This window comes from Anguilla anguilla, chromosome 10 (assembly GCF_013347855.1).
Source record: "Anguilla anguilla isolate fAngAng1 chromosome 10, fAngAng1.pri, whole genome shotgun sequence".
NCBI classification, from domain to species: Eukaryota; Metazoa; Chordata; class Actinopteri; order Anguilliformes; family Anguillidae; genus Anguilla; species Anguilla anguilla.
In genome coordinates, this window is record NC_049210.1 from 44,956,442 (window position 1) to 44,982,819 (window position 26,378).

At 50.2% G+C, this 26,378-nt stretch overlaps 1 protein-coding gene across 5 annotated transcripts in view; it reads right to left on the reverse strand.

Moving 5' to 3' along the window:
* The window catches only part of dmxl1 (Dmx-like 1), a 48,560-nt gene extending 22,872 nt beyond the window's left edge, over positions 1-25,688 (reverse strand). For 2 of the 5 annotated variants that reach the window (XM_035379768.1, XM_035379766.1), the window contains exons 1-20: positions 25,175-25,688; positions 23,784-24,045; positions 22,320-22,445; positions 18,945-19,022; positions 18,717-18,795; positions 18,403-18,532; positions 17,225-17,291; positions 14,362-14,540; positions 12,790-12,985; positions 11,327-11,498; positions 10,710-10,898; positions 9,830-10,080; positions 7,654-8,347; positions 6,412-6,533; positions 6,126-6,215; positions 5,599-5,695; positions 5,273-5,386; positions 4,582-4,794; positions 2,693-4,273; positions 2,352-2,462 (exon numbers count right to left, since the gene is read on the reverse strand). In XM_035379768.1, the coding sequence (XP_035235659.1) occupies positions 2,352-2,462; positions 2,693-4,273; positions 4,582-4,794; positions 5,273-5,386; positions 5,599-5,695; positions 6,126-6,215; positions 6,412-6,533; positions 7,654-8,347; positions 9,830-10,080; positions 10,710-10,898; positions 11,327-11,498; positions 12,790-12,985; positions 14,362-14,540; positions 17,225-17,291; positions 18,403-18,532; positions 18,717-18,795; positions 18,945-19,022; positions 22,320-22,445; positions 23,784-23,870 (4,576 nt within the window). In that variant the 5' untranslated portion in view covers positions 23,871-24,045; positions 25,175-25,688. The other 3 variants (XM_035379767.1, XM_035379764.1, XM_035379765.1) reach the window with 3 other exon arrangements.
* Positions 25,689-26,378: the final 690 nt, after the last annotated feature.

Below are 26,378 nucleotides of genomic sequence, written 5' to 3' on the forward strand. Positions count from 1 at the left end.
GAGTCACAGTGCAGTCACATTCATGGGATCACAGTGCAGTCACATTCAGAGTCACAGTGCAGTCACATCCACAGTGCAGTCACATTAAGAGTCACAGGGTCACAGTGCAGTCACATTTATGGAGTCAGAGCAGAGTCACATTCATGGAGTCACAGTGCAGTTGCATTCATGGAGTCACAGTGCAGTCACATTTATAGTCACAGCAGTCACATTCCAGGATCTTAGCAGCAGTCATTATGCATTTGTAAAGATCTCACGGCAGACAGCGAAAGCATACGCCTCCTGCAGACTCAAAAAATCACACCCTCAAACTGCAACCAGTTGCCAGGGAAACCACTCGCCTCAGCAAGCAGGATGTCACAGAACTCGCAGGAGCTAAATGTGTGGTGAATGGGACGTTTAGTTCCAAAGCAGAAGTGCCTTTGACTGCTCTGAATTGATGTCTTTTCACAACCTTGAATTTTCTACATTCAAAAATCGGGCACTTTCTCATTCTCTCAAGGGCCCGTGGGATCCCTGAGAATCAGAGGCGATGGCGGCGCCACCGCTCAAATCACCCATACGGAAATTCCATTCTCCTGAATGCAATTAAATGCGGTTGGAGGCCCCATGTGAACTGCCAGTAACCACAATGCTACGGCGGAATACAGAATCTCATTTTTTTTTTAGAACCCACCCAACCCCATCCATTCACAGAAAATCACATATCGTTGGATTACGCCTCGTTTCTGAGTCTGTCCTCGAGTTACAGACACAAAGTATTACACGTTTCCCATTCTGACGTTTGTATTACCCAACTTTCGATGAAAAGAGAATTCTAGTTGGCTGAAATTGTGGCTACCCTTACAGATAGCCTGTGGAGTGGAACGTCCGCCGTGTCATGTGTGCAGTTTTATTATTATTATTTTACATTTCAGTCACTTAACGGCTCACTGGTGAATTCACATGCAAACGTGAACCTGCCAGTCTGGCTGCTCATCACAGACTAGTGAACGGTTACCAGCACTGCCATTTCCACACAGCTTTAGGGGTACAGATCCGTCTCAGAGCTCAATCTTTTCTCTGCAATGGAACCAGTTTCCTAGAATTCCTCAAAGGACCAGCTAACTCCAAACAAAGCTGGTTAAACAGCAGCAGCTGTAAGTAAACGGTACTTGTGTCAGGTGGTAATAAACCTTGTGTGTCTCTTCCCATTACCTGGCCTGGGGTTCCCTTACCTCAGGGGTATATATGTACATCTACCTTTACATTTACATTGTAAAGCAAATAGCAAATGTAGCAAGACTACATCACCACAATTTTGTAGTGCTACTTCTTAGAGCAAGCACGCCTCTGCAGAATACAGTCAGTTTTCACTTTTTACAAAAACCTCAATTCCATTTGGACTGCTTTTAAAATTCCACATATTCTGTGCGTCAGTCATATTCTGACTTGTACAATGAAAGAGCCTTTCCAGGAAAGGGCTGGTTTGGCAACCATCGTCAAAACACTGTGTAAGTCAGCACGCTTGAGTATTCGGTTACACTGTACAGGCCGACGGCAGATTTAGCTGGACAGCTCAGCTTGTCCTCTGGAGTTCAGCAGTGACTGCATGTACAGGCCGACGGCAGATTTAGCTGGACAGCTCAGCTTGTCCTCTGGAGTTCAGCAGTGACTGCATGTACAGGCCGACGGCAGATTTAGCTGGACAACTCAGCTTGTCCTCTGGAGTTCAGCAGTGACTGCATGTACAGACTGACAGTGAGAAAATGCTGCTCCTCGCAGTAAATATCCTACACGACAGCAGACTACACCACTGCATCGCTGTTTGCTTTGCTAATCTAACAATGCAAATCACAAATTCTCCACTACGGCTGTCAAGCAGGGCTGTGCCCCAGGGTTTGTAATCAGGAAGGTGAGATAGACTCTCAAACTGTAAATATTATAATAATTATAAAATTTTCTTGCTTAATAGAAAGTTTCTTAACAATCTTTTGTTGTGCACTTTGGCCAATGCCGATCATTGTATACTGGTACAATCAATTCCCTGTGTACTCCAGCTAATTTTTGTATTGGCTATTGACAGTTGATAATGCGAATGACTTTACGAAGTCTTATGTCCCAGAACAAGTCCAAAAAAAAAGAAAAACTTCTGAGCACTTTGTAACCTTTGAGAGGACATTACGCAAAACCAGAAAAACTTGTGAAGGTTTTCCCAGCATCCTCAGCGTTTCCCAACTGTGTTTGAGGAGACTGCGGTCAGCCGTGCCGCTCCAGATTCGACAGCTCGCGGCGCGGCCGGGGGGGGGGGGGGGGGGTGCTCTGGTTCACCGGACCCGCCGCGTTCCCCCCTCTTTTTCGCGGAGGCCTACCTTGGCGGAGCAGCTGGGCTCGGTGCGCCGGGGGCAGCGAGGTGGACAGGAAGGTGTGGAGCCGCACGGCGAGCAGGAACTTCAGGCCGCACTCGTCCAGCGTCTCGCCACCTGCTCAGCGGGAGAAAGCGCCGGAAGGGCGTGAGATGAGACAGACAGACCGCCGCGCTCGCGGAAGAAAGTTCCGGAAGGCGTGAGACAGACAGACGGCCGCGCTCGCGGGAGAAAGTTCCGGAAGGCGTGAGACAGACAGACAGACGGCCGCGCTCTGGGAAGGCTCGTGGATCGTCAGGGCGCGTCGCGGGGAGCTTGGCCTGGTCGCTTCGCCCGGCCGCTCTTACCTTGACTCTTGCCCTGGCTCTCGGCGATGTCGGTGCTGGTGGAGGCGATGGTGTCGGCCAGCGCCATCAGGGACATCTGCTCCATGCGGGTCAGGCCGGGCAGGCTGGAGTGCAGGAGGTGGCTGGACAGGACCTGGGCGTGCTCGGGCCCAAAGAAGGCCGGGCCGTACTGGGACAGGTCGATGACCTTGGGGGCCTCGTCCTCCTGGTCGCTGTCCAGGGGGTCGGCCGCCTCCCCGGGGGCGGGGGCCTGGAAGAGCTCGTCGTACGCGTCCGCCTGGCTGGAGCCGTGCCCGCTGTCCCCGCCCACGCTCGCCGTCTTGTCCTTGGCCTTGGGGGCGGAGTCCAGGTCGGCCGCCAGCAGCGCGTAGAGCGGCAGCGGCGGGACGGAGTCGATCTCGGTGTAGTCGGGGTTCTCGGCCCGGCCGAACATCTTGGGGTCGCGGGCGGTGCTGCCGCTGGCGCTGATGGTCAGGGAGCGCAGGCGGCGCTCGTGGCCACCCGCCTCGTCCCGGAGCGCCACGATCTCGCCGGCGATGCACTTGACCAGGTGGGACAGGATGGCCTTCGCCCGCCGCACCTTGCCCAGGTCCATCAGCTCCAGCAGCTGGAAGGGGTGGTACTGCGGCAGGGTGGGGAAGAGCTGGTGCGCGGCCTCGAACAGCCCGGAGTCCTCCATCTCCTCCGGCAGGTCGTACACCGTTCGCTTGCCGCTCAGCTTCTGCGCCAGGCTGGTCATGGAGCGGGTCAGGGCCTTCCGGGACGGCGGCGGCGGCGGCGCCAGGCTCCGCCCGTTCCCCGGCGCCCGCTTCGCCGGGCCGGTCAGCGAGGTGGCGCTGCCGGCGGCGTCCGCGTCCGGCGGCTTGGCGGGCGGCTGCCACTGCGAGTAGACGTGCATCTCGCAGTCCATGCCCACCACCAGGATGCCGTCCCGCACCCAGGACAGCGAGACGGGCACGGGCAGGGCGCCCTCTACTGACGACACCAGGTCGACGGAGCGCAGCAGGACCAGGCGGGACGGGCGCTGCACGCCCCCCTCGCTCAGGCCCAGCTCGGCCGGCTTGCCCGAGAGCGGCCCGAACATCTGCAGCTTGGACCCCACGCCCACCGTCAGGATGTGCGACCCGTCCTCCCTGGAGACCCAGTCCAGGTGCACCGGGGCCCTTGAGCCGGGCTCCACCCACTCCACCGCGGGGGCGGGGCTAATGTCGTCCAGCCCAAGCGTCTGCTCCAGCGTCCACTGGGAGCCGCCGGTGGACTCGCACTGGAACACCGCCACGTGGGTGGACGTGCCCCTCCCGGCCTGCAGGGGGCGCTCCTGCCTGTACACCACTGCCATGCGGCTGGTGTGGCAGCAGCTGAGCTCCTCGGGCCGTCCCGGGACGCTGACGGCGCTGCTGTTGGGCCGCCCCTCCTCCACCAGCAGCGGCCACTCCTCCCAGGCGTACGCCACGTCGCCGGGGGCGACCGACTCAGTCGCCGTCCGGCATCGCCAGAACCGCACCTTCCCGTCAGAACAGGAAGTGGCCAGGAGGTAGGGAGCCCGCCCCGCCGGCTGCAAGGAGGAGGAGCTTAGATGCCCTGTCACAAGAAAAGAGGACTTAAATAAACCCAAAAAATAAAGCCACTCCATTCAACCCATTAACTTTAGAAAGGTCTGTGCTACTACCTGCATTGTGTGTGTTTGGTCTGTAATGCAGCTACATGACATATATAAACAAACATTTTTTTAATATCTTAAACAGTCATTTTAAATTAAAATTAGCTTTAATTTAACCTCGGTGTAAGGAAACCAGAGTAGGCAGTCCTGATAATAATGATGAAGAATGACGATGTGATGGGGCATATGGGATGCTAACGTGCTAACATGCTAACGTGCTAATGCTGACCTGCTGAGGGGGTGACCCGCATGACCTCCACGCCCTCGGGGAGCCCCAGCTCCTGGCTGTACACTCTGTGGGTGGCCAGCGTGAGGCGGCAGGCACTTTGGAGGTTCGAGGTTCGACGTCGGGGCCTCTGTGAGCCCGAGGTGCCGAGGGGCTCGGAGGGGGGGGCGAACTGGGGGCCGTTCTGAGACGCAGACGGGTCCGTCGGGGTTTCATCTGTCGGAGGGTAATAAACAAAAACTAGTTCCTCTCATATTCGCCCGTTTCCACAGCCCTAACCATGTAGCCAGAGATTCCCAACCCATAGGGTGTGAAGTTCTACCTTAAGAGATTAAATGGAAACCAAAGTGAGAAATAAGCTTGTGTTGCCGTGACGATGTGAGGCGGGGCTGTGTCCTAGATTAAGGCCAGGAAGGGCTCGTGCCTGCTCCACTCTGCCGAGCTGGACCTTTAGTGTGTTGTGAGGAGGAGATGTGGGGTAACTACACAGGCTTTCATACACAAAAGGAGACCAACTTGGGGGGCGGCATGACAATGGCTACTTTTTAATGGAAGCTTGACGGCTACGAGTTACACCTTGCAGGTTGTCCACCGTTCTTCTCTAACCCTCACATACGTAACCAGCAGAGCACAGTCAGAGTCTTACACCGGTCATGCTTGTGGCATCGTGTTTGTGTGGGCTGGAGGTACCCACCCACAGTGACCTGGAGCGCAGCCAGCTGCAGGTGCCACATGTGCAGGAGGGACCGCCCAGTCTGCGTGTACTCCAGCACCACCAGGAAGAACCGTGCCGAGAAGTCGCGGTGGTCTGGGGAGGGGCGGAAACATCGAGACAAGTGTTAGCGCCGCGCTAAATGGACACAGCGCGGGGGCTGGGTGGGGGGCGGGGAGGGGAGGGGAGCACGGGGGGGGGGGGGGACAGAATCATCGGGAGAAGCATTAGCGCCGTGCTAAACGGGCACAGTGTGGGGGCCGGGGGGGTGGCAGAGGGCTGGGGGTGGGCTGGGTGGGGCAGCCTACCCGTCTCCGTGGGTGGGACATCCTGTGTGGGGTCCGTCTCGCTCCCTAAGATCAGGTCCTCCTCAAACACATGCAGCAGCTGGGTCTCCTTCCCCTGCTGAAGAGACAGACAAAGAGTGCCGTTATTTCAGTGTGAACCCTGAGTAAATCATGTCTGAGTACTAAAACTTTTATTTTAGCCACAGTTGAAACAACTGAACAGTGGGTGGTAATTTTGTGTAAACTGTATATTAGCAGACACCTGGGGTGGCTCAGAGAGAAAGGAAAGGATTTATTTAGACTTTTCGGCATACATTTTTTAAATAAATTAAACCAATCAGGTGTGTTTTAAATTTCCACTAATGAGAACAGATGAACATCCATCTTAAAATCAATTACCACACCACTGCAAATGGAACAAATTGTACCCATTCGCTTAATGACTTTATAATGTAATAAAAATGGCATTTCTGCAACCTTTAGCATAATGGGCTTTCCACCAAATCATCTGATTCATACTGTGAAGTCGCTCAGAAAAGTGTACATACAAGCTCAGTGATGGCGTCCAGCTCGATGATGCAGCCTGGCCTCGCCGTTGACTGCTGACTGATGATGTTAAATACTTCTCCAACATATTTCTGAAATTCAAGGGGGGGGGGGGGGGGTAAAAAAGACAAATATTATATCTAAATCTTTTCCTTTTTCAACAAGTCTTAAAACATTTTCAGTACATGAAGGGAGAAACACATGTGAATAAGGCCTTTACACAAAAGGCTGCTTCCACGCCAGCCATGGGACAAGCCCCACTAAATCGCAGAAGGCGCGGTCCCTTACTGAGATTTCGGGGTTGGAGAGCTCGCTCAGCAGCTTCTTGGCCTCGATGACGGCCTGGTAGAGCCTCAGCGAGTGGCCGTCGCTCGCCACGAAGCACGCGCTCGGGGAGTTGCCATAGACACCTGGGGAGAGCAAGACAACGCCATGACAACGCTGGTGGCCATTCAGAACGACCGCAACGTGAAATACAATGTGTTTACCGCAGAGATGTTCAGCCCGACGCATTTATCAAGGAAAAGAACATTGCAAAATGAAAATCTGCTCCAGATGGTTCTCATAAGGATAACTAATCTAAAGACAAAATATATATGGCAAGCACACCGGGACATGGACAGAAACATAAACGATTTCTCTCACAGATTGTCTACGCTCGCCAAACCACCAGCTCCCAATTCATAATACTGAAAGCTAATAGCATTACATTTATTTGGCAGACGCTTTTATCCAAAGCGACGTACAATAAGTGCATACCAAAAAATGGATGGGGGAGGGTTAGGGAGGACTTGAGTTTGTGCTGACATCTAGCTCATGGTGAATACTCATAAGGCCGAGTTGAACAGGATAACTAGGACAAAGCCTATCAGAACCAGAACCTCCTCCTACCAGCTGGACCCTGCTAAGGAAGTAAAGCGGAGGCAGACCATCTGGTTTGACTAAAAATTCTGTGTCATTACCAACTGGACCCGCCTACCCTCACGCAGTAGGGAGTAAACACAGAAATCATATTCTGCTCTCTCTAGCAAAGACTGCTGACCCTCCACTCACTCAGGTCTGCGTTCTTAACACTGAAACTTCTGTCGCCCAATTACTGAAGCCAACTGGATGAACCTTATGAATATTTGTGAAGGCACAGGCCCAAGGACAATATTGCAGCCGTGGATGTTCTTTCCTTGGGAACGCCCGCTCATAAACTTCCATAAACTGTGATCGAAGCTGCTTTTGCCAAACCGAATACCCTGCAGCCTGGAAGCCGAGAGGAAGGAAGGGCCACTGGAGATGACCATCTTATTGGTTAACGGGGTCAGTGAGGCTCTTACCCAGGCTTGTGATTGGTTAACATGATCAGTGAGGCTCTTACGCAGGCATGTGATTGGTTAACAGGATCGTGAGGCTCTTAACCCAGGCGTGTGATTGGTTAACAGGGTCAGTGAGGCTCTTACCCAGGCGTGTGATTGGTTAACAGGATCAGTGAGACTCTTACGCAGGCATGTGATTGGTTAACAGGGTCAGTGAGGCTCTTACCCAGGCAGTTGCTGGGGATGAGCGTGGGGAGCCAGGCCACGTTGGAGAAGGCCGAGGCGTGCAGCGAGTTGATCCTGGCCAGCTCCGACACGCCCCCGGAGAAGGACAGCGGCCCCACAGGGTCCACCCGCCACAGGATCAGCTCGCTGTAGATGGCGTTGGGGTCCTGGGACATGGCGCCGGCGGACAGGCGTCCCGGGCGGCCCAGCAGCGGGCCGGGTGTGGCGGCGGCGGTGGCGGCGGCGGGTCGGCCGCGGGCGCAGTCCGTCTCCGGCGTGCGCAGTGCGTTGTGGTGCGAGGTGGTCAGCAGCAGGGGCAGCAGCGGGTGGCAGGCCAGGCCGTTGAGGTGGAAGCGGTGCCCGCAGTAGCGCCACTTGTGCGCCACGCTCAGCACGGTGGAGAAGGCCGACTCCTCGGCGAAGCCCACCGCCCACTGGTTGAGCGAGCCGTCGGCGTGCTTGGAGATCATCAGCACGCTGGGCGTGAAGATGCTGAGCCGCGGGCCGCCGGGCGCCTTGGCGTGGCCGAAGGCGACGGGCGCCGACGGCGAGTGCGCCAGCGCGGCGGGCCGCTGCCGGCCCTGCTGGATGGCCAGCTCCAGGTTCTTGTTGCAGGCGTACATCACCACGCTGCGGCTCAGCGAGTTGGCATCGCCCGTCGGGAAGGCCACGGGGATCCGCGACACAAAGGACACCTGCCAACAGACACCGCATTACCACGGACACCACGTTACCACGGTCACTAAGTTACCACAGATACCGCGTTACCACGGACACCACGTTACTACGGTCACCGCGTTACCACAGACACCACATTACCATGGTCACCAAGTTACCATGGACACCACGTTACCACAGATACCGCGTTACCACGGTCACCACGTTACCACAGACACTGCGTTACTACGGTCACCGCGTTACCACAGTCACATACAATCTCTTCTTTGTAAAGTACTAGGGCTGCTCGACATATCGAATGGCAGTGTAATAAGAACTGTCGGGGCATACAGGCGATCTTTCTTCTTTTTTTCTTTAATCATACCTGATGCACTAGTAAACAACCTAACCTCAAGAGGCCATGTGAAATGCTTCCAGGGAGAAAAAAAAAGCACTGACATATGATTGGGTGTTCATAAGACAGCCAATCAAGCAGCAAGACCTTGCAGCTTTCAAGTGACTGAAAAAAGAAATCGTGATCACATGGAAGCTGTACGACCTTGCTGCTGATTGGCTGTCTTATCAGCACCCAGTAGATATCAGTGATGTAATTTTTTTTTTTTATCCTTGAAGCATTTCACAAGGCCTCAGATTTTTGGCTGTGTAGTACCGCATCAGGTACGATTAAAGGAAAGAGAAAAAAGATCAGCTACATGCCCCATGGCGGCCGTTCTTCTTATTACACTTTAAAAACCTCGATTCAGAATATCGCGCAGCCCTGTAAAGTACAGAAAAAACCAGGGATAATTGGGCTAAAGTGCTTATTTTCATAAAACGACAACATTGAGTGCTTTATTTATACGCCACGGGCGCTGGAACGCAGCAGTAAATAAACACATAAAAATAAATAAATAAAATAAATAAGACTATCTGTATTTACGTTTTACCATCTGCTCCACCGCGGCTCCAGTCTGAATTGGCCCTTACGCTCTAGAGGCAGCCTTGAACGGCACATCAAAACAAACACGGTCTGCTTAATGCTTTACACACCGTTTTTTTATGTACACGAAACTGCCAAAGAGATTTTAATTGATGCGCAATTAAGAGAGCGTCGCGTCCATCAACACAAGCGAGAGTCAGGAGAGCACGGAGAATACAAATAAGGATGAGCCTCTACAGGAACAGGGCCCTTAGAGACATACGGAGGGCAGCTGTGTGTGCGTGTGCGCGTGTGTGTATGCCTGAGTGTGTGCGTGTGTGTGTGTGTGTGTGTGTGTGTGTGTGTATGTGTGTGTGTGCGCGCGTATGTGTGCGTGTGTGTGTGTGTGTGTGCGTGTATGCCTGAGTGTGTGTGTGAGCCTGTGTGTATGCCTGAGTGTGTGTGTGTGTGTGCGTGTGCCTGTGTGTGTGTGAGTGTGTGTGTGTGTGTGTATGCCTGAGTGTGTGTGTGTGTGTGTGTATGCCTGAGTGTGTGTGTGTGTGTGAGTGTGTGTGTGTGTGTGAACGGTGCGCTGGCCCACCTGCACCTGCCGGAACATTCCAGGCTGGTACTCGTCCAGCCAGTCCACGTGCCAGACCAGCAGGGAGCCGTCCATCGGGTGGATGCTGAACAGCATATCGGCGCCTTTGTTCCAGTCCTCCAGCAGCACCTCCACCTGGTGGTCCACTGCAGCCGCGGGGAGAGGGACCCCGCCCGCCTCCGCCCCGCCCCCGCCCCCTCCCGCTCGCCTCCCGGGAGAAGACGGCGGATCTTCCTCGTCGCAGCCGGCTTCTGTCAAACGGTCGACGGAAATGGCGTTTAGAAGCACTTAGAGCAGTGGTTCTTAACCTTGTTGGAGGCACCGAACCCCACCAGTTTCATATGCTCATTCACCGAACCCTTCTTTAGTAAAAAATAAAATATGACTGCAGACTAGACTGAGGGGTGGACCTCTGCGGCGGAGGCTCCACCGAACCCCTGAGACCGACTCACCGAACCCCTAGGGTTCGACCGAACCCAGGTTAAGAACCACTGACTTAGAGGCTCTGCTCTGAGGACATGAAACCCACACACAGTATAGTATGGCTGGACCAAGCGGGCCTGGAATTTATGACTCAGCCTTGTGAGCGCTACAGAGTTAGCATGCCAACCGTGTGCAACCGCATTCAAATATGCTAACCACGTTAGGAACCATGCTCAGCTAAGCTCTCTCCCTGAGGTTCATGTCTAGATGAACAGAATGAGAGGTTCTTCACTAAATTTACTTAGCAAATTCTTTTTTTTTTTTTTAGTTTTTAAGTTAAGCTTTAACACTGTAAAGGTTTTGACAAGTTACAATGCAACTGCGGCAGCCCAAGAAGGCCTTTAACAAACAACCAGCCAATGGCACTGCTGGAAGGGAACGCGAGCCCCGCCCCTACCCTCGTCTGATTGGGCGGCCTGCTCGGGGGTCTGCTGCTCCAGGCTGGCTCGGAGCTGCTGCAGGTAGACCTCCATGGCCAGCGTCAGATGCAGCTCCTTGTTGTTGAGCCAGTGGACGGTGAAGGGTCCCCCGGGCTCCTCGTCGTCCGACCCGTTCAGCGCCGAGATGGAGGGGAGGAGGGGAATGTCTGCAACGCAGAGCGAGCCTGTGAAGCTTAACAGCGCTGTTTCACCGCACAAGCTGAACCACACAAGCTGAACCACACAATGCTCAACTGCACAATGCTTAACCACACAAGCTGAACCACACAAGCTGAACCACACAATGCTCAACTGCACAATGCTTAACCACACAACGCTTAACTGCACAAGCTGAACCGCACAGCAAGCAACAGCACAATGCTTAACCGCACAAGCTTAACCACACAATGCTTAACTGCACAATGCTCAACTTCGCAACACTCAACCTGAATTCAGAGTGATCTGAAATATGATCTGAATCTGAATTCAGAGTGATGTGAAATCTGAAATATGGCATAATCCTCCCCACAGAAAATCTAGAAAGATGACCATAACCGACTCCAGTTCAGAAGGGGAACGGGCGCGGCGCGTGTACCTGTGGCAGGGTTGATGCTGGCGGCGATGTGGAAGTGGCAGAGCGCGTTGGCATGCGGGGCGGCGCTGACCCGGTGGGCCTGGTGCCGGTCCCGCTGGTGCGGCAGGAAGCCTGTGTGCGAGGGCTGGGCCAGGTTCCGCGCCGGGCCTTTCCACGCGTCCTTCAGGTGCAGCTGGCAAAAACCGAAAAAACCAGCACAGTCTCAGAGTTATCGACGGGACGTCTTCGGCTAAACGAACAATGAGCGTGAGCTAGACTACAGGCAGGACACTGGTACTCTGACTCTATGATGTAGGCTTGGGGCTAATGGTTGTTATTTCCACCTTACAATCAGCAACCAGTTCACAGCAAGAAACCAGGTGAGACGAGTTAATTACGTAACTTTATTTTAGCAATGCAGGCCTAAGGTACAGTAAAATCCAGCAGACCCTGCAGCGCTCCAGGACAGGGAGTGAAGATCCTTGCTTTATGAACACTGTTTCAGTGGGTCAACATGACTGTGGGTCACTAAGGTCAGAGGTCAACATGACTGCAAACACATGGGACTTTGAAATGCCAGTGAGATTGTAGGGATCCACCAAATCCAAAATTATGTTCGTAGAAAAAGATTTCCTGTTCCACAGTCTCAGAATTTTGTAATTATGCCCAAAATGTTTTTGTAAAAAATGTAATCCATGATCCCTCCTCCAAACTGATCATGCGACAGTCAGCGCCTACAGCCGCCAGCGAGCCCGCGACCATGTGATCGCCGCTGACCCCCCCCCCCCCCCCCGAACTTTCTCTGACTTTACCCTGCGGATTAATGCCAACATCCTTACACCCCCCCCCCCCACCGCCCCCCCCCCCCCCCCCCCCCCCCCCCCGGAGGCCGAAATCCCGCCGGCCGTCCGCGCGGGCGGGAGCAGCGGCTCAGGCTCGCTCTTTGTCCCCGCGACACAAAGAAGGAAAGTCACATGACCGCGGCGTTCGCATTCCTCGGGCCGCTCTCATCGATAAACAAAACTGCCGCTCGGCTGCCGAGCTGCCGTCGCCCCCGGTAACGGCGAGCGGGGCCTCTCTGCTCCCAGGCAACACGAGCGTGCCGTGGGGAGGGAGGGGGGGGGGTCATTTTGGAGCGGGCATTGATAGGGTTATGCTATGAGCCCCTCTGTCCAGTCATTATCACATCCCTTTTCTTTCCCCCCTAAAAAGCATTCCTTTCTTCGTTTTTTAAGAAGCTAATTGGTCTCGGCATTTTACTTTTACTGTTGCTAACGGACTGAAAGGACACCAGTACGTCATGTGACACGAGCTAACGAGCTTAGGTACGATCTTTGGGAAAATCAGAAGTGGGAGTGCTGTGTTTCTCCCAGTCTTTATTACTCTTTATTTACTTTAGATACACGCTTTAAATTCGTCCTCGGGTCCTGCAAAAGCCAAGGGGGAAGGTGGGGGGGGGGGGGGGCGTCCCACGTTTCGCTCACCTCCTGGGGGGCCCTGCCCGGCGTTTTGGTGACGGAGGGGCACCTCTTGACGTCGGCGGCGGGCCGGAGCACGTCCCCGTTGGCGTGACAACCGCCAAAGCCGGACAGCAGGCTGTCACTCGGGAGAACAGTCTCCGCCCACAACCGGCACACGCTGTCCTTGCAGCACGTCAGCAACACGTTACAGACTGAGCCCCTGGGGGAGAGAGAGAGGAAGAAGAGAGGGAGGAGGAGTAGGAAGAGGAGGAGGGGAAGGGGGAGAAGGAAGAGGAGGAGGACAAGGGGGAGGAGGACAGAGAGGAAGAGGAGGAGGGAAGGAGGAGAGAGAGAGAGAGAGTGAGAGAGGAGGAGGAGGAGGGGGAAGGGCAAAGGCAAGCCAAGGGTGAGCACTACAAACTGCTGACCCACTGAGCACGCTCAGACAAGAGCACCAATCAAGTAATGGGACCGCTAGAGATCGCAACCAAGCCCACACAGCGAGATTATTTCAACAAATTGACAGTTCTGCTTGGGGTAGCATGAAAACCTATTCTTGTTAAAAGATATTAAAAATAAATAAATAAATAATTGAATGGACAACATGTTTGTTATAGTGCATCTTTATGACGACTATCAGTGTGCGAAACACTGTGTGCCCGCCTAAGGGAAGCAGAGAGCGGGAAACAACAATCCCGTGCCAGAGAAAAACCGGGAAACCATTCCCTCACCTCAGGAAAAGGAGGTCGAAAAACACGCATCATAACCGCGGGAAATCAAACACGCCGGATTAAAGCCCACCGAACCCACACGGCCGTCACAGAGCTCCCCGCGCAGCCATGCGCGAACGCTAATCGCTACGCTAAAGCTGCTTTTGAGTATGCGGTGAAAAACCAGGAATTTCGATCACAAATTGTGAGACGAGGCTCAAAGGCAACACGTTGAAATTTGATCCAGTTTCTGTAACCCCTGAGGAGAGCTCGCTGCATTTGCATTAGATTCGAGACTGACAAGCGACAGGAAATGATGTGTCAGCGATAAAGACGCCAAAATTACAGCAGACAAAAGGGTCTGTCGCGGGCCAACGAATCGCCATGGAAACGGGAAGGCGGTTTTGGCGTCATTTTACCCCGGACTCAGCGTGAGGCCTTTCCGCGGGCGAACAGCGGGCTGAACGCCGCGATAATTAGGCCCGAAAGGTAATTAAAGCTGCGAATCGGCGAAGGCCTGGCAAGAACGCCCAGCAGAGCTCATTTTGAGAAATTCCCTCCCGTGCGATAAACTACGGAATGATGAACGAGCGGCGATATATCGTTAGCCGAAGTCGTATTTCAAGATTGGCAAGATAACGACGACGAGGCGCGCTTGCTTAAAAGACACCTTAGCCGAGGTGTGTCTAAGGAGCGGATTACGCATCTGTAAACAGAATTAGGGCTTTGAGAAATGAGCTGGTACTTAAGCACGCGCTCCCTCCCATGCGCCTCCTCCCTCCCTCCTCCACCGCACCTCCTCCCTCCTCCCCCGCGCCTCCTCGTTCCTCTGTCGCGCCTCCTCTCATGCGCGCCTCCTCCTTGCTCCCCTGCACCTCCTCCCTACCGTGGCATGTACTTGCTGGTCTTCCTCCAGGAGAAGCCGGTGACGGCGCGCGGGTGGGCCAGGTAGACGAAGGAGAAGTCCAGCTCCCCCTCGGACGGGCACTCGGGCAGGGTGAGGAGCGCGCTCCCGTCCGACTGCCAGCAATGGGTGCTGTACCACACCTTCACCAGGCAGTCCTCCTGCGGGCGACACCAACACTGTGACTGAGGGGACCATCAACACTGTGACTGAGGGGACCATCAACACTGTGACTGAGGGGACCATCAACACTGTGACTGAGGGGACCATCAACACTGTGACTGAGGGGGACCATCAACACTGTGACTGAGGGGGACCATCAACACTGTGACTGAGGGGGACCACCAACACTGTGACTGAGGGGGACCACCAACACTGACTGAGGGGACCATCAACACTGTGACTGAGGGGACCATCAACACTGTGACTGAGGGGGACCATCAACACTGTGACTGAGGGGGACCATCGACACTGTGACTGAGGGGGACCATCAACACTGTGACTGAGGGGGACCACCAACACTGTGACTGAGGGGACCATCAACACTGTGACTGAGGGGGACCATCAACACTGTGACTGAGGGGGACCATCAACACTGTGACTGAGGGGGACCATCAACACTGTGACTGAGGGGGACCATCAACACTGTGACTGAGGGGACCATCAACACTGTGACTGAGGGGACCATCAACACGGTGACTGAGGGGGACCATCAACACTGTGACTGACGGGGACCATCAACACTGTGACTGAGGGGACCATCAACACGGTGACTGAGGGGGACCATGACTCCAACACCCAACACACGCTTAGAAAGTACAGCAAATGTCCATACACACACACACAAACATACTACTGTAATACTACTCAAACTATGTGCACATTGCATATTATATATCAGTCTTCCTCCTGTGTATATACATATGCACTCACATACATGCAGGAAGACAAAGTTACAAAGTTGAACATCCAAAAATATTTGTACAACATAATACTAATGTAAATTACATATACCAGTCAGTGTGTACACACACACATACGTATATTACACACACACATACACACACACCCATATACACACACCCCTTTTTAATCACTAACCAGCTGCCCAAGTCTGACATCACAGCCATTATTGACTCATTAATGGTACAGTGTGTCATTGTTTGACCAGGAACAGAGTCCTGCTGCCAACACTGTGGCAGTTACTCTGGCTCTCCCTGCCTCACTATACACCACACATGTACCAGCCCGGGCACTGTCACAAGACCGGGGCGACGGCTAATTTGGAAGGTCTGGGTGAGATACGCCCAACTTTGGAACGGCCCCCCTCTCAGGCAGTCCCGAATGTCGGCACGCGCGTTGTTCCCACGGCGATGGCGGCTGACTTTTTTTCCCCCTCCTGGCCAATCGAAGTTGTGGTGACCTGGGCCCTTGCTCTGGTTCAGTTTACAGCTCTGCGGCTTTCGATCTGCACATGACTAGATTATCTTGGTGTTGTATCGAGAGTCTTTGCCCTCTTCACCGGGCGAGTAGACTTTCTTGAAAATGTTTAAGTAACGCCAAGAACTGAAAATGTACTGTTCTTTTTTAATAATACCCTGTACTGAAAACGTACTGTTCTTTCTTAATTATACCATGCTGGTTACTTTTTTTGTGATGACCGGGTGTATTATAAATTATATTTGACAGCAAGTTCCAGAGCAAGATACAATGTAGTTCTACCGACTTTACTTTATGTGCAGGAACGCGCCAATAAACTTTTAGCACAAAGGGGAAAAAAAATGTTTTCCAGCGATCTATTGAATATGAAACGTTTTGGAGAACTGAAAAATTAAAAAGAATAAATTCTTAACGCGCCTCAAAAGAAGAAAAGCAACTAAAACCATAACACGCGGATGAAACGTCAAACGCACGCCTTGGTTCTGAACGCAACGGCTAATGGCTAAGGCAGCGCTTCATGCTAACCGCTAGCCACATCGATATCACCGCGATTGACCCCAGATTGACCCAGGAAGGACCCCACCCGTGAAGCGTGCCCTGCCACACGCGCTTACGCCAAGCTGTCGGCACGCCAAGAAGGCCGTCTCCCCGCCGTAGCCAAAATCACGGGGTTTATAACATATCCGCAAACGAGAAAACGCAAAGCCGTCATACTATCTGTTTGAGTCTAATCCTCTAAAAGTGATCCGAGAGAAGTGGTGAGACACTTCGCATGAGCCAACGAATCCCCTGATGCGTGGAAGGGGAGACTTATCTCATTACACAGCCCATAATACAGATCTCAGACGCCTGGGGAACGAAAATCACTTTTTAAAAGCTGATCTATAGCTCTGCGCCAAGTGCAGAAATGCATCTTCACTAACAGGCAGCAAAATTCAATTTCACAAAAAATGAATAGGTTTCCTTTATTTAGATTATATACATATTTTAAATCTTCTTTTGTCATTTTACCTCATACATTTATCATAACATGCATATGCATAAGGGAGCAAAGTCGCATATTTTAAGTACATATTTTTACAGTTTGTGTCCGCACGCCAGTTTAACAAATGCCTCTTCTCAACGAGCAGCCAGAAGTATAAAGCATAGGTCGAATTAAGTCTTGCCATGAGCAGTATAAAAAAAAGAGAAACTGTTATTCAAATTATGCATGTATATGAGCAGTTTGCCTCTGTGCAGTTCGCCAGTGTTTGATGTACAGTTACATGGAGATGAATGGGTTTTGCAGGTTTGCATATGTTCACACGCACCGTGCAGAGGCAGCGTTTTGTTAACATTTGTTAACATCCTGTAAAAGTGGGTCTGAAAGGGGGGGGGGGGTTAAATGAGACGGAAGAAGACCGACCTGCCCGGCCGTGGCAAAAAACTCGCCCCCCGGGGAGAACTTCATCAGGTGTGTCGAGGACGCGGTTCTGCAAACACAGAGACAGAAACGGGGACAGATCTTATCTCCTGCTCCTTGGCCGAAGCGTTTGAGTGTTTGAGCTGGTGTGGCTCACATGAGGTGACGGCCCGCTATACTGAAACAGACAGACAACAGAAGATCCAGCTACAGGTCATTAAGACAGCAGTAGCTCTATGAATAGATTTCCAAAGCTTATGAAGTGCACGTCTTCTCTCTTCTGGATTCGGTTTCCCCGGAGACTACTTCCAACCCCCCCCCCCCCCAATTTCAAAAATGGTGCAAACAGAGCAAACATTTTCCATGTTCTATTTATAAAACAATACGTGGATAAGATATATAGAACAAAGATGACTACATAAAATATGCATAGGATTACTTATTATTCTGTCACTCGTTACTTCAGTGGAGGTGATGATGGTGATACTCATACGATTTTTTGCCTTACAGCTGAATGTGTACCAGCGGATGGTTGCACCACTGGTTTGTCGGAAGACTAATAGATTAAGAATGAAGAATGTTACATCACTACATTATCACCATTTAGCTCTTATCCTGAGCGACATACGCAACTTTTGGACCCATTTAAACAACTGGACATGTACTGAAGCAATGTGGGTTAAGTACCTTGCTCAAGGGTACAACGGCACAGTCTGACCCAGGAATCAAACCTGCAGCCTTTAGGTTACAAGAGCAGTTCCATACCCGTTATACTACACTGCCGCCTGTTAGACCAGACCATTCACATAAAAAACAATAGGGGGGGTGGTGGAGGGTGGGTAGCAATTTTAGCAAATTTAGCATGAAACATGAAACTACAGAAAACTGTCCAAGGTATGCAAAGCAGTCGAGGATGCGCACATGTAAAGTGTGTCTCCATAGTCTCAAGCAGGTAAAAAATATAAATAAATAATTTTTTTTTTTTAAATAAGTAGCTGTAATAAGTCTCCTCTTGGTCTTAAGACTACAGCAAATTTCACTTCTAAAATAGGAGCCTAACTTAAGAATCAGCTTCTTCATTGGTTTTTAAACGCAAACTGGGCCTCATAGTGGACCCAGGCCCGTCGGGCCTGTCTAGCTCGTTCAGCAGCTTTCACAGCACAGCTCTTCCAGAACCTTACTTGCATTCCCAGACACATCTCCATGACGACGGGGGCGCTCGGATGGGCGCGTCGGCCTGCTCGTCCTCGGGGTCCGAACCGGAGCCGGACCACAACTGCAGACTGGAGGACCCGGTCAGGAGACGGCGCCCTGGTCAAAGACAAGCGCAAGCGTTAGCGTCAGCTAGCTGTCTCAGGTCAAAGGTTACCCGTTGGTTTTGAACAGAAGGAATATGGAACGGATTTGACTGTTCGGTGGTAAGCTAGCAATGTGCGGAGGCTCGGGCTTTAGATGATTTCGGCGGTAAGGGGTCGAAATCGTGACTCGGCCGCACCTGTGGGGTCCCACGCCAGGTTGTGCGCGACCGACTGCAAAACAAACTGCCCACTCTTCTGCCACTGGTAGCTCAATTTCTGCAAACAAACATCAATTAAACAAAAATTCAGAAAACAAAGCAACACTAAAATGGTACAAGAGTATAATAAGCACACGTATCCCGACTGTAAAGGACACAAGCAAACTGTACACGTGTGCAGAGACACAAAGATTCAGGAGAACTCACCGCAGACGTCTTTCCCTTCGGACTGAGGAGGCGAACGGGTTCGAACACACACACGACGTTCCCGTAGGAGGCCGCCACCTGCCACAACAGAGAGAGAGGCGTCAGCGAGGAGTGACAGCGACACAAAGGCTCACCCCCCCCCCCCTTTTCGAATCTGAAAGCGAAAGCGAGAATGAAAGGCAGACATCGCGCATTTGCGGTTTCAGACATGACCTCGAACGCAGTCTCAACGGAGGTCGAGCAGCTCTCACACCGGGGTGAATATTCAGCAGCGCTGGGAAACCCAATAACGTGACCCGTTTATGGTGGATGAATGTTCCGGAAGAAGAGACAGACAGAAGCTGTGATGGCTCTATGGGCATTTCTGCCCTTGATCACCCCTCCCCCCTTCACCACCCACCCCTCCTCCCTTCACCACCGTCACCACCACAGCAGCAGCACCACACTGTAAGACTCTCTCTACAGAAGCAGAACACTACGCAGAGGAAGAATAAGAGATCGAAGTGATAAGCGCCTGACAGATGACTACTGTGGGGGGGGGGGTTGGGTGGAAGGGACCGTGTAAAGAAATTACAGACTGCAGAGTCCAAATTAGAGATGCGTGGAGGAGGCTCGGCCTTGGTCGTTTGCAGGTACTAAAGAGGACCCAGAAGAAAATGGGGGGGGGGGTGCATTAGCGGTGATTACGGCAGGACAACTCCAGGACTTGCGATGCGTGTTATATGCGTGTTATATGCGTGTTACATGCAATGAGAGGAAAGTGTTCTGCAGCAGGGAAGAGGGCCCTCCTGGTACGCTGGCAGCTGGTGTGCTAACGCTGCGCGGCGCAGAAGCACGGAGAGAGAGGGGCCGTTTGTGTCCCCGGGGGGGCCCTACAACTCAGACCTGGAAACAGCGGAGGCCGTGAGCTCAGAAAAACTGTTCCGAGGCAGGAGCTCGCAGGGGAAGCTGTAATTTCCTGCTGGGATAACGAGTCGAGGAGAAGGACCACACGGGCCATTTTAATCTCTGTGATAAACTGGCACTGAAACCATCCGTTTGCGAGTTCAGAAGTAAACTTGTAAACAACACGGTCTGGGCTTCCGAACAGACCGAGGGAGGGGAAGCACGATTTCGGCTGACCGGGGGAGGAAATAGACTCGCCTCTCGCAAACTGACAATCGACAACAGTGAGGACCTCAAACACTCTAGCGCGATCCAAAATAGCGTGGTCTTTATCATAATCGTGGCGTCGGTGTAGAAGAGGACACTTATGACGGGTGGCTTTCTTATTTACACCGCCCCATTCTCACCCAAATACGCTCGCTGGCAGCGGTGCCCATCTCATCAGCCGGGTCAATTACGTTTTTTGCCGCGTTTCGTTCGCCGAATTTTAACAGAGACGAATCGTTCTGTGTACGTCTGCAACGTTTCCGGCATCATTGCTGACGGAATTATTGGGACAATGCACCACCACTTGCTTTCCTTTGAGTGGTTATTACGTAGGCTACCGCTTTCTCAAACACCATGAAATTGCCTGCAATTTTCCGTGCGTCATTTTGTGGCTTAAACAAAAGGGGGGGAAAAAATGCAGAAAAGCCATTCCACACTCGCTCAGCATTACGACAACAATAACTTGCATAACTGCTCCATGGAGGTTTCATTTTTTAACGCATGCATATGTGCAGCCACATCTTCATACAGCGTTACGTACACAGACCATTATAAGAAAGGTATTTTCTTTTGAATTCTCTGCTCCAGCTGCTCATGGTTTTGGGTGGAAAGCAGAGAACTGAGTCATACTGATTGAGCTCATCTACGCAAGTGACTGTCTGCTGCAGTGACTAAATTTCCAAGGCTCGTGGAATGACAGATTACCACAAGGCACTACTTCTGCTTTGGCATTGGTCAGCTGTGAGTCTTCAGCCAAGCTGTGTTGTAGATCACCTGATCTCCAGCGCTAGCATGTTCATCGCTAGTCACTGCTAGCATGTTCAGCACTAGTCGCTGCTAGCATGTCTAGCGCTAGTCACAGCTAGCATGTTCAGTGATAGCATGTACAGCGCTAGTCACTGCAGGTATGTTCACTGCTAGCATGTCCAGCGCTAGTCACCGCTGTGTGTCCAGCGCACAACGAATACGGGAAGCGAAGCCTGGGAAATGCAGTGATGCTTGGAAGGCCTTGCAACAAACGCGAGACTGTTTCTCCCACAGACATTAGAAAAGGTAACCGCGACAGCAAAAACAAAATGGCTCTCCAGAGAACGCCCCCCCAATTTCAGCACCATGCTGAAGTCAACTGGGATTTGAGTTCAAAAAGGAAAACTAGTTGCTCCACAGATGAGGATTCATGCGAAAGAAATTTATGCAGAAGAGGATTAAGATCAAGATTTTATTCCTTGGACACTTGTAACGGAAATACAAGTGACTTAACTGACAGAAAATGTTTGCCCTTGAGAAAACAGAACAAACTGAGCGACTACATTTTAGTCTTGTGTAAAGCTAAATTAAAAAGACTTCAGAATTTTGATATTTCAGTCAGACAGTAATGATGAAAACAATCGCTCTACGCACTGGCAGCAGGCCTTAACCCCTACATGAAAACTGCAAAATCGTCTGAAATAACATCAGACTGCAGACACTGAAATGTAACAGAAGCCTGAGGTTTGAATAACACAAATAACTCTTTCTTGCATGTTCCCCGCTAGTTTGCCTTCAAGTGAAACCTGACAAAGCTACATTTGGCTTTCACTAGTGCCACAATATTTCCAGTGATGAACTGATTAGCTGTGTTCTTATTTTCACCGTCGAGTTTTAGAGATGTCATAGAAATACTTTGCAATCATACCTATTGGTGAAGTCTAAAAAAAGAAATCAATTCCAATGACTGCAAGATGCATACATGTAACTATGTGCTAGTTACATGTAACCTCTATGCAGATCTCAGGCAACTTAAAACAATCCCCTGCAGCCAGTGTGCTAGATTTCACATGGGTAGCTGAAAAGCTTTAGGGCAATAAGCAGTTTACAATCAACCCTCATCAACTAGGGCAAATCATTCAAAGCCCTATTTCTGATCACCCGCTTCATTCAGATTTCAGAAACACAGGCCTATATTTCATAGCTATATTTCATAACCTGCAGATTTCAGAACCTCCCAAGTACCCAGACTTTGCAAAGGCAACCCAAAATGCTCAAAAAAAAAAAAAAAAAAAAAAAGAAAAAAAAAAAAATTTGATTTAAGCCAAAGGAGACTTAATTGATCAAACCAAGCTTTTGCAAGCCTGTGCGCTAAGAGGAGCACTGCAACGAGAGGACTGTCGCTGTGGAGATTAAGAAGAGAGAGTAGACGGGTAAGAGGGGATGAAGAGGACAGCAAGCGGGACGGTCTCCTACCTGGCCCCCCAGCAGCGAGCAGTCCACACAGCCCACTTGGATGTTCCCATGTTTCGCCCCCGGAATGATCTGCAGCCTCTGAAAGTCGCTGCCCAGGATCACGATGTCGCAGCCAGAAGCATAGGCCTGCAAGACGAGAGAGAGAGCAGAGAAAGTGCATCAATTAGACCACGGCCACATCCAGGCATTCACAGTTTTCTGGGTGTGTACCAACATAGGCTATTCTGCTGCCTGTTATTTTGGCTTGCCAATTCTCAGTTCTGCATCTTCTATAGCTGTGAAATTCCCATTTTTTCAGAGCTGGAGCCAAGCTAACTCACCAAGTACTGGTTCCAAATCCTCTTCCTATTACCTGTATCCGAGCCGCAGTTGCAAACGACCGTCAGCTGAGCTCAACTTACCTAGTGTCGGCCAGGTTTGGCCAGCAAAACTGCGTGGAGAGATTTTGTGACGCATCGGCAAAACTATTGGGCAAGACAAGATGCACTGGGATGTATCTGGCAAAATTGCAGAGCTACTTAATAAAGTAGCTGTCCAATAGACTGTGTGCAATGACCGTGCATATCCAAATTGGCCTGTAATGTGTTGGTCTTAGCCTGTAACGTCAGGATAATTACTGTGCTCTCTAACAAAACAAGCGCAATATCCACTAGCATTAATGTTAACTTTACATTCGCCACAGAAGGCATGAGTAGACAAAACAGTTGGTTCTCATACATAGACCACATTAACAAGGATAATATCAAGTCAGCTGGCAATATATTTTTTCATGTTTGTTCAGCAGAAACTTAACTCCCAAAATTCATTTTTTCCCCCACCAGTTCATAAGTTTTAGACTTCTAATTTCTTCTCCTATGCCAGTTCAGGTGACTGAATATATCCCGGTACCAAAATAGAAAACCAGTTGATCATCAGTTCCATATTATCTGCAATAGACTCCCGCAGACAAAGGCATTTGTAATCACCTCATGCACGACACAGCATGCAGTCTGTCAGCACAGAAAGAAAGGCAGAATACAGAGGACATATTGTTGGACACAGGAGTTAACTAAAGGTCATTTTGAATCAGCAATGTTTTTACCTTGCCAACACAAGGCAGGGCAGGCGCAGAAATAGTCTGCCATTGATCTTTACTGAGGGAAGATCTGGCTCGCCAGGGTATTGAATTCTTTGCCCTAGAGTGTACAGCAGGATTTCTGAAGGATGGTAGACCTCATACGAGTTCACATGACTCAGAGATACGTGGGTATCAATGTACTAAAAAATATTTTGGATTCATTCCCAAAAAAAAAACAACAAAATGGGCACATGAATTTCGCTGTATGTTACAAGTTTTTACTGGTGTTCCACAAGCAGATTCTGCACGTGGATTTGCTTGCCAGTCACAAACACGGGAATGCAAAGTCACTTTAATGAACATGGCCAACACCTTACTTGGAAAAGCGATTAGATGAACTTCCTTACCGTGAAAGGCTCGTCGTTTATGTTGCCTACAGCGAAACAGTTGTCACCGGGGTTGACGGCCCCCGTGAGGACTTGGTGTAGATTCATGGCGCTTAATGCTGTACGTCCCTCTTTCTCACCCTCCCTTTCTCAGCGTGGCATCACACTAGGAGCTGCACCCAGGACAGGACAGCACGATGAAGCCAATGACATTATAATTTCGGGTCTGTGCTTCCAGCAGATATGTCGTGGCGGGGTTGAAACGTGTTCCTGGGTTCGCCGTCTAGTTAATCCAAACCAAGATAACGCCATTAACCAATCGGCAAACACTATATTTTGCTAGCATTGCCAGAAAAGCCATCTACTATGCCGGCATACCTGTATTCAAATTCTAAAGTAAAAATAATTAAATGAAAGCGCATAATATCACGTTATTTACTTACACGGATTTCTCGTAGAAATAAATCCATACAATAAGCTTCACACGAGAGAACTTTCCTGAGCTTTTAAACTAAAGAAACAGCTAGCGTCATTCACACAGGATTCACAAAATTCATGTAAATGAAACAGCCTACCTGCACAATGATATACAGCTTGCTGGTAGTTACAGTTAACTCAAGTTGCAGTTGAATAACGTTACTGTAGGTTTGCCAGTGAACCACGAAACTACATAAGTTATTGTAGACGTCAAGAGAATTGATAGTCAACACTTTTACGCGGTGTCCAACTAGTTGTCCTTCTAGTTTGCTAGTCAAGTTAATACAGTTGGTTCAGTTATGTCATTGTCATTTACCAAAACCTGTTAATGAGTGAAATAGCTAACGCTAGCAAAGCTACGGAACACGTTTTTCATATTTGGCCAAGTGGACTCTTTTCGCCTCCAAATGACCCAGTTCATTGCTTACGGGCCTCCAGGCGTGTGACCAAACATTAGCAATCTAGCTAGCTAGCTAATTAGCTAGCAAGACACTACTTCAACTAGTTCCATGTATCTAATCACGTGATCTACTTCGTCGGAAAGAAGTGAAAATAAACTATTTGACAGTGACACGTATGACTTATCACTTCATACAGGCCAAGACAGTGGGACCCGAGTCAGTGGTTATAACGTTAACGACAAAAAAAAGAAAGACCTTGTTTTGAGCATCTAACGTTAGCTACCAAATGGCGGGGAGTGCCAAGTGCTCAAGGAATTAACACCGACATGCAGGTTCACTCTCTCGCTTACCTGGCCTTATTAACTGACTTGGAAACTCGATATATCTCGAGCTGTCTTGCTTTGCATGTCGTGTCAGCTTCCCTGCAATCTAGTTTGCCGGAACGTAACTAGCTAGCTTCTGTAAGTATATAGCTGTAGCGTGGCTATATCGCGAACTAGATAGGTTCGGTATCATAACAAACTTGCTACTTACCTTCCGCTCTGTGTTCATGTCCCGTTTTCTTGGACAATACGTCGTAGCTATGTAGCTAGCAGGCTACCCAGCGATTGCTAATATAGCCTGCTAGCTTGATAAGATTTAACATTTCAACACGAACCGCCAGTTAGCGAGCTAGTTGGTTAGCAAGCTGAACGTTACTGTGCTGCTTAATGTGAGGCACAAAAAAGAGTGCTTATTATAAGCTACCATTCGAACCGACACATGTCACGAGACATTTAACATAAATTACATGTAGAATTTATCAGTTAAATAATTTCAGACGTGGGATACATGTTTGGCTGGGCTGTATAAGGCAGTGCACTATGGTCGCTGTAGTCCACAAAAACTACTACGCTGACGTCATGTATGCTCTTACTTGACATGCCATAACCTGAGCCCTTGTTTTCAGTTTGAAACGTAAGTTAGTTTACATGTAATCTCTTAAACGTTAACACGTACAACTTTATAACACATGACTTCAACCAGCTACCAGAAGCTCAAACACTTACAGTGCACTGCAAAATACTTCCTGCAGAGTTACTCCAAGTTTTTTACTTCCGGTTTTTGTCTTGCACGGGTTGCAGTCATTCATTCAGACCAATGAACAGTGGTTCAGCCACATTTTATGCAGAAAGTAAGCAGGAGCTTTCCAAAGTTGTAATTGTCTCATGAATATGGAATTTGTCACGAATATGGAAAATTATGTTTTATGACTGGCGTATCCTCCTGCGCAGATGTAGTTCACTGGCAGATTTTTTTCAATGAGCATGCCACATTGCTATAAAAGGCTTTTTCTTTTTCTTTTTCCTCTGCTATAGAACCATTTCTCCAAAGAAACAAAAACCTGGCAAAAAGATAAAGGCTAAATAGGTGCGGTGTGTAAATTGTTTAAAATAAAAAATACATTTTTCGTAAACAAGGTGGCTCAGAAAGAATGTGTGCAAATTGAAGGTGTGGGGGGGCTGCCATATTTTCCTGCTACATGGGACGTTCCACACTTTAGCCCAAAATGGTTTTACCCATATTCCCTTTCATCTGTAGTAACCTCTGTCCTGCATATTTTATATATGAAGTAAGTGCAATTAAATACACATTGATCAGAACTGTTTATAGCCTACCAAATTCAGGTTGCCAGGTTACAATTAATGTACAATTCTCACATATTGGTGGTATTAAATTGCAGTTGTGTTTATTATGC